At 33.3% G+C, this 8,301-nt stretch overlaps 1 protein-coding gene across 3 annotated transcripts; it reads right to left on the bottom strand.

Annotated features, from left to right (window-relative positions):
- Positions 1 to 1,198: 1,198 nt before the first annotated feature.
- Positions 1,199 to 6,036, bottom strand: LOC18055770 (nucleotide-sugar uncharacterized transporter 3). Of its 3 annotated transcripts, none has more exons than XM_006453013.2 (11): positions 5,879 to 6,036; positions 4,699 to 4,775; positions 4,185 to 4,346; positions 3,969 to 4,102; positions 3,319 to 3,449; positions 3,175 to 3,219; positions 3,003 to 3,100; positions 2,638 to 2,745; positions 2,050 to 2,106; positions 1,843 to 1,952; positions 1,199 to 1,488 (listed from the first exon to the last, which is right to left on the bottom strand). In XM_006453013.2, the coding sequence occupies exons 1-10, from the start codon at positions 6,012 to 6,014 to the stop codon at positions 1,878 to 1,880; spliced, it is 1,023 nt and encodes a 340-aa protein (XP_006453076.1). In that variant the 5' UTR covers positions 6,015 to 6,036; the 3' UTR covers positions 1,199 to 1,488; positions 1,843 to 1,877. The 3 variants fall into 3 exon arrangements, with proteins under 3 accessions (XP_006453076.1, XP_024033909.1, XP_024033910.1); XM_024178141.1 differs by having other exon boundaries at positions 1,199 to 1,472; XM_024178142.1 differs by lacking the exons at positions 1,199 to 1,488; positions 1,843 to 1,952; positions 2,050 to 2,106 and adding an exon at positions 2,327 to 2,356.
- Positions 6,037 to 8,301: the final 2,265 nt, after the last annotated feature.

Raw genomic sequence — 8,301 nt, 5'->3', positions numbered from 1 at the left:
ACCCTATAATTCTTTTAAAGTATTAACTGACGCATAAGATTAATATTATGTAACAATGTCGATCATTATAATACGAATAATGGTGCCAACTAAATCATCCATAGTAGAAATATAAAATTTCAAATGTCAAATCTCTAGCTTTTGAAACTCTTTGATTAAAGGGGTGGACAAAGGGACATCTACATAGGTTCCACTCATACAAAATTGCAAACACAATTCTTTAAGCTATAACGTGCCATGTTTAGTTACCTTTGCTTCCTCAAGAAAAGAAAACATACTTTCTTAGCTTTTTCGTATCTTTAATTAAGAGAATATTCGTATGACTTTCTAAATTCAAAGTTTCCTCCCTCTTCCTGGGATCTTTTGTCAAACAGAATTGCAGCAGCCTAGAACAACATCACTTTGACCGATGTACAGAAAATTTGAGCATTAATAAATTAATTAATTAAGAACATTTTCTTTGACCACTAACATTGAATTCGCATGAAATTAAGGGTGGAAAAAGGGCAAAGAAAATAGAAGTAAATTTTAATTTAGCTTTTGGAAGAATGCAGTTGATGGGTATGTTTCAATCATGCATGGCAATTCGGCCAAAGTTTCTTGTCAGCTTGTGGAGACAAGAAAGACACTTTTCTCCTTGAGAACTCCAGTTGCTGCCTACAACTCTTTTGAGGATTTAATTTCTCTCTCTCTCTGTGTTTGTGAAAAAATCTGTCTTCACACGAAGGCAAGCATGCTGAGTTAGCTCCTAGAAGAGCCCGAAGTACTCGTTGTGTCAGCAGTTTAAGTGCATTTGAAGAAGATTTTGCAAAAAGGTTTGCTTTTGAACAAGAAATGAGACACCTGAACAGAGACCCAATTTAGTTTTTGCACACTTCTGTCAATCTCAGAATTCAAAGTTGCTTTACAAAAATTAGAGTAAAGATATATGCTTCATAATATTGTCTCTTGAGTGTCTGGCAAAATTTTCAGGCACATTACCCTTTGAACGAACATTGACAAAAAGCAAAAGGGAAAAGGAGAGAAATTCTTCTACTTTAAGTAAAATGAATTGCATATACACTCAATTGTTTTGTTGGATTATTATGCCAAAAACATATAAATCATGGCACTAACATCTCATCATCTTTCATGATCAAGTTTTCTGGTTTCATGTTCTGCTTTATATTCCCAGCGTTTACATGATCTGAGGCACAGTCAAGTGCCCTTCTAGCATAATTTTTGTGACATATGAATGTGAGTTGTAGGTGTTACGTTACACATCATGGATTCGATGCTACATGTTTATTCACATTATTCATTACCTTTATGGGTTAAGTAATATAAAGAGAGATAAATATCTCATAGAAAAGATTGCAGACAAGTGACAAGATTTTGTGATTCTTCACTTCTTCGACTCAAGGCTTATCAAAGGGGAAAGACAAGTACTGGAGGAGTTGGCTTGCTTCTCTTTGAATGCGACGTAGATATAACTGTTTAACTCTAAAACTGAATGAAAAATATCAAGAGATTGGTTTGAACAAGTTCAACATAAAGAGAATGCATCCAATCCACAAAGTGAACACTATCTGTGAAATCAAAACTTTGCCACCTGGCACCTTCAATATTATTGTTCTTTTTTTTTTTAATTAACTGATCTTTGATTTCTCAGATATCAGCTAAAAGTAACACGGTTTCATGAATCCATATATTCTGCAATTGTTCATAATTTTTTCAGCAGCTTAATATGCAGAGAAAACTTATATTTTGTAGAGATTTCCTATATGCTCTAGAGTCTCTGATTTTTAATCAAAATTTGGTGGCTAATGAAGCCAGCAGTGCTCAGCTGTATGAGCTATTTACCTCCTGTATAAGCCTCTGAAGCAGTGGGATGTCATTTACTTCCCCTGAAGCTTACAATATGCATAGAAGCACGACCCGAGAAAGCCAAGAGCTTGGCCAACGATATTGAACTGGAAGAAAACAAGAATTTAGTCAAGAACATTAGTCGTGTTAAGATTCTCACATGAAGCACATTAAAAATATAACACCAGATTAGTCTATACTCACCAAATCAAATGGAAGCCCACCAAATAATAGCCAGCCAAGTCCGATAGTTAAAAGGTCCTACAATAGAAAATTAGGAATCACAAACACGTGTGAGGTGAGCAGTTGAAGGCCAGAGATCGATTAAACATTTGTAAATGATTTTAGAGAGATTGATGATTTTGGAATTAAAAAAAAAAAAAAAGTTACATTTAAAATAGAATTTAGTTAGCAGGCATAACCTTCCGGCTCATCAAAAGAGACACATTTATTGTTGATAATGTTTTTGAAATTTCCTAGTCGCATTCGGGATCTATTTATTGTATACACACTACATTTACATCAAGAGAGATATAACTTGTAAGCAATTTTGTAATAGCCAAAAAAAAACTATCAAAAAAGAAAAATATGAAAATTCCATGTCAGAAAAGCAATTGACTTCGGTTCTCTAATCTCAATTTTCATTTTTAATCCTAATGGAAACAGCCCAAAATAAATAATAATCCATCAAATATTAAGATTCAAATGTTAAATTGCATAACCGAATTAGGCATGAAGCAAGCTTGCATGCTAGACCTTGTAGCAGTAAGGTTGTAGACAGACAGTACACACCTTTAAATTACCACAAATTGTCTGTGTGAGTGCTGAATTGAGGATTGTGTTCAAAAATACGTAATAATTTATTAAGAATGCCATGATACAGGAAAGAAGCATCACAACCTGCAAAAAAATTAAATACAGAAATATTTAATCAGATCATCCTATTAACCACTGATTCAATTGCTTAAATATTTCACAAAATTTAGTAATAGTATGCTGGCATTGAATCAGGTCCCTTACACGATGATTAAAATGAAAAAAGAGCAACTGTTACTCAAAAATGAAGAAAACAAGGCAACAGAGCAAGTTATCTGAAACACCGGAGTTATAGACGTAATTGGCATTAAAGTAACTGTCTTTGGAGAAGAAAAAAGCACCTGAAAGCCGGGGTAAAATAGAAGAGGGAAATTCATTGTCACTTCTAGGTCGCCTCTGAATGAAGTCCAGAATAGCAGAATTGGCGTGCATATTATTCCTACAAATTCTGCGTAAGTAAAATGTTTCTCTGAGATCTGTCACAAAAAAAAAGCAACGAGTCTTTGATTATACCATTGCACCACATAAGACCAAAGCTACTGAGGCCACTGGATCTACCTGAAACGAATTAAAAATATATGCCATAATCTTAATAAAAGGATTCAAAAACCTTAGCTAAGAAATGAGATGCCAGAAAGTTTGAGAATGAAACACTACCAATACGAGAAATGAAGGCAAGATATGCTGCTGTACAGATGTTGGCTATAAAGACAACAGCATAGCCATAGGCATCAAAGGATAAGTCCCGCGCTCCAGCAAGAAATGCACCGAGCAAAATAATCCCCACACTGATGAAATCCTTGGATTTATACAATTAAGAAGGAAACTAGGTACATGAATGTAAAGAAGATAATACTATTGTGCATAAAGGTACTAGGAATTACATTTTTGTGTGGTGAAGCCACTATTATTTCCCAATTTAAATTTATATATAAACTTTACCTATGTCCTCAAACAGAAACGCGGCCTTCAGAATTTTGATTGACAAACTTTATATGTTCCGTGATTCATATGAAATGAAAGGCTTGAAGAAATTTGAAAATATTGGAGCCACTTTTTTTCCCCATATGAATCATAGTGAAAAAAAGTGCTAGAAACAGATGCTAAGTTATCCATTTTGAGGAAAAAAAAAAAAGATTAATGTACCATTCAAGCATATCATGCAGCAGTTTTGGTTCATTAGTGATTTAACAAGTAGCTGACAAGCATTTCCAAGGCACATGGATGGAGTCAAAAGAGTGATTAACCAATTCCCTGCTTCCAATAACATCAAAGTTCAGTGACAGAGGAAAGTTCAAAAGGTGTACCTGCCAACAACAGGAAGTGAGTGTTTTTGCCCTGTCAATAGGTACTCTACAATCATCGTAAAGGCTACTGTAGTCCGCCTGAGGGTGGTGTACATGGGAACATTTATGCCTCGCACAGCTTCCATTGTGATCAACTTTCAACAGAAGAGATTAATATGAGAAAAAATTAAAAGAAATATTAAAGCTCTCTCAAACAAGAAGCATTTGAAATATTACCATGTAAAGCAAATATGAAAGTGCCAGAGGAAGAGTGTGAACTAATGTCTTGAGCGGTACAAGGGTTGTTGGATTATTACTGGTAGTATGTGGTTCACCAACTGTGAAAGAGATGATCTTCCAGCATCTCAATGCATAGAGAATTGAACATGAACAAAACATCTGCACAACAAAAGATACAAAGCCAAATCAAGTAATGAGAAAAAACAGAAACAATTTAGACCAAAAAAAAAATTATTGAATTGGCATAAATAATTGTTATGTCAGGGTGGATCAAAGTTAGCTACAACAAGCATTCAGTGTGTGCAATACATGCATGAAGCTGGAAATGATGTTATTGATTTCAAATTGAAAGATGATAATGGTCAAACATGAACATCTTACAGAAATTAGGATGTGTACTTCCAAAATCAAGGATAATTTTAAAACATTGCTATCTGAATTGCCTGCATATTATGCAAATTATCAAGGATTTGTAGTCTACCACTTGAGACCAACTAGGTAACTGAGCTACCTGAAAAAGTGTGATGACATTTGCACAGGGGAAACTGTAAGAAGAAAGGGCTGCTTTGTTGAACATTATCAAGAGAACTGCAACATGGAGGGAAAAAAACATGACCACACGATTTATAAGGAGACATAATTGCCTTCATAGAAAACCCGTTAGCCAATACATAGTTTGCCTTGCAACAAAATCTTGACTAATAAAGGATTAAAACTAGTTTATTGATCCAGAAAGATGTTCATTAATAATTATGCCTGTTATGCTGCTGACAGAGAGCTCAGGGAGCTTAGTTATGAAAATGTAATTTCTGGACAATGCATCATTGTTCTAGCCATATGATAAAGCTTTCTTTTTTTAAAATAACCAAGCATTGAATCTCAATTGGCTATGAAACAATTCTTCGTTCATCTATCCTGACACAAATCTATGAGAAACTATCCTACAAACATCACCCTTCCTATGAATGACTGGTTCAATAAAACCAAAAAAGCACTGGTATCTTTCAGAATTTCCTTAGCATTATGATTTCTCCAGCTTCTATAACATTGAATTAGTTTTTATTTTAACTCCTTGACTCTTTTTTTTTTTTTCCTTTCTTGTTGTTTCCTTATGGCAACCGGATTCCCTCCCTCTCAATGTGCAGGGTCCCAACCCAGACCTTTTGTACCATCCCAAGAACTAAACTATAGTAATCAATGAACAGCATTGACACGCTAGGATTCAAATATAGATTTTGAATACAAAAATATAAAGACAACCCAATTACTCAATCTTCATTGACACCAGTCACAATTCTGACTATACAATTAGAAGTGCAATAAAAATGATCACTGTTGCATAATCCACTCATTTTCCAAACATTTTATTCCTGAAATCAATTTATTTAACCGTAGCACACCTTCATATAAGCCCAACAATTGAATAAAATCTACATTCAAAAACCAAAAAAAAAAGAAGAAGAGGGGAAAAATCTCCTTTGCCGGCTTCTTCTCGCCAAACAACCCAAACGTACATAGCACAGTAACATTTTTACATTTCTAAATGCAACCCACAAAAAAAATAACACAACAAACTTTCCATTTTCACACGAAGTTTAATGAATCGGTCCCTGAAATAAAATTTCAAACATTGAGACAATAAAAAGAATAAAATGAAAAATGAAAAAAAAAAAAAAAGCGTCAGAAATTACCAGCACTAGCCATGTAAGAGGCAGCCGCGTAAACACCTCTTTTAGTCATGGCGGCAGAGCCCTTAGGCTGTTCTTGGCGCTTCAATGAATCATTCACTGTCACTGGCAATTCATCACTCTTCATAGAAGAAGCCATTTTTCAAAATAACTTTTTGTTAATTTTTTGCCAACTTTGCTCTCTCTATCTCTTCGTTTGTGTCAGTCAAGAACTCTAAGATGATACAACAATTTGCAATGGGGACACAAAAATTTGCAATGGAGAGGAGCAGTTTAAGTAGTGACTGAATTTTTTTTTTGAGTGGCGTGGACACGTGGCATGTTATGGCGAAACTAGGGGTCCACAGATGTTCTGTCCCAGCTCAGATTTTCATTACCGCATGATTCTTTTCCTTTTTCTCTTCGGATTTTTTTTTTTCCAAAAAAATAATTAATTAACTATTTTTTTAATGTTAATGGTTACGATACTGTAAAGTTGGCTTCCAACTCAGCAGCACTATGGCACTAGCAAGAAAGGGGAAGCCGAATTTGGTAAAGAAAATCTCGAAAAAAAAATCCAAAAAATCCTACCATAATCATATTTTATTAAGAGCTCAGGAAGTTCATGTCCATAAAGTAATTTTAAAGTAGATTGTACACATTCCTTTTTCTTTTAAAATCTTAATGATAGAAAAAGAGGTGAATTTGTATTGATAATAACAATTCCAACGATGACTCGACTCGATAAGTGGTATTAAAATTTTTCTTCAAAATTAAACTCTCCTTAATTTTTAAAAAATTTGTGCTAAGTATTTTTTAATTAAGTTTTTTATGGTTAGTTAATATTTTATTTTTTAATATTTTATTTACTAATTACTAAAGAAATTCGGATCAAAAGAGAAAAGAAATACTGATCCAAAAAGTGGGGGAGTGTTTTCTTTTCGTTCTTGATAAATGACTTTGTTCAATAAATATTCATAACTAAAAGAGAGACTAAAAGATTTAGCATGGACAAATCAATGGGAATGAATGAGATTTTTTTTTTTTTAAACTAATAAAAAAGATGGTCAACATCTGGTACATGTTTTTTGGAAATGGTTGCAATCTCAGATTATGTCAAATCAATAAAGAAAATGTAGGATAAATCCAAAACAGTACGATAGAATACTGAAATTTGCCACTCAAAAAAGTGGGTTGGCAAATGGCAAGTCTCAGAGAAAGTCAGAAAGAAACACCGCTCCAAATGCTTTACAAAAGTGAAACTGAAGGCAAGGCATTATTTGTATCCAAATTGTCACAGACTGATAAGAGTTACAGTATCTACACCGCCTCCGCACTGCTGCTGTGCTCCATTTCTCACTTCATTTTCACAAATCACATGCACTCAATTTGTTTGTGGAGGTGGCCCTTCAATTATCCATTTCTTCTCCGACATTTTGGAATTCGGATCTAATCTCGACAAATCCTTAAGCTTCACTATAAATGTATGTCAAGATTTTCGGTAGATATCACATCGTATGTTAAAGATTTTCAATAAATCTTCCGAGATAGACATTAAAATGTAACAGGTTGTATTTCGTATCATTTGCAGTGCAAGTGCTAAGTTACATTATATGTAACTTATACCACTCATATGAACAATAAGTGAGTCTCACATCACTTACTGTTCATGTGAGTGGATGTAAGTTACATGTAATGTAACTTAAATGGATCCTATTTGCAGAAGACATTATAAAGAAAAGAAATTACAAAATAACTAAGTTGAAAATTAATTTTTATTTTCAAAACTACTTAGAATCTTTTTTTTTTATTTGAGTTTCTCTAATCATTTAAAAATCTCTTATCATGTGTGGATTTATGAATTGTGGCAATAAAAGTTAACGTTTAATTACTTTTACATAACTAACTAATAATCACTAATTACATAACTATCTGATAATCACTAATCACCTGATTAAGAGAAACTCAGTCCAGCATAGTGTTGGATTATACTTGAAACATTTTTAAGATCCACACGATTATATATGGTTTACAGAAAAAAAAAAATATATTATTTGTTTTTGCAGCTTCTTGTATAGTTTGTTTTCATAAGAGTATAACAAGTCTAAAAAGTTGTAAAATGCCTTTTTAGTACTTTTTAGAAGCACAATGAAACCAAAAGATATAGTGATTGATGGTAAGTTGGTGTGGTATAATTTGAACAAGGAAGAAAAAAAAAAACCCAAAATTTCATTCTAAAAGCATTACAAAGAACAAAAACATCCATTCAAAAAACACAAAACAACTAGCTCTCTCTCTCTCTCTCTCTCTCTCTCTCTCTCTCTCTATATATATATATATATATATATATATATGTACGTATCCGCAGTGTTATTATTATTAGTTATACTAAGACTCCTTCATCTTTTATTACAATTCCTCTATCTTTACTGTTATGTAATCTAGGG

Source organism: Citrus clementina, unplaced genomic scaffold (assembly GCF_000493195.1).
Source record: "Citrus clementina cultivar Clemenules unplaced genomic scaffold, Citrus_clementina_v1.0 scaffold_1, whole genome shotgun sequence".
NCBI classification, from domain to species: Eukaryota; Viridiplantae; Streptophyta; class Magnoliopsida; order Sapindales; family Rutaceae; genus Citrus; species Citrus x clementina.
This window is presented reverse-complemented; position numbering and strand designations above follow the sequence as displayed.

Coding starts and splice junctions, on each gene's coding strand:
- LOC18055770 (XM_006453013.2), bottom strand. CDS start 6,014: ATGGCTTCTTCTATGAAGAGTGATGAATTGCCAGTGACAGTGAATGAT. Junction 4,776..5,878: donor CTCTTACATGGCTAGTGCTG/GTAATTTCTGAC, acceptor TCCATGTTGCAG/TTCTCTTGATAATGTTCAAC. Junction 1,953..2,049: donor GTGGGCTTCCATTTGATTTG/GTGAGTATAGAC, acceptor GTTTTCTTCCAG/TTCAATATCGTTGGCCAAGC.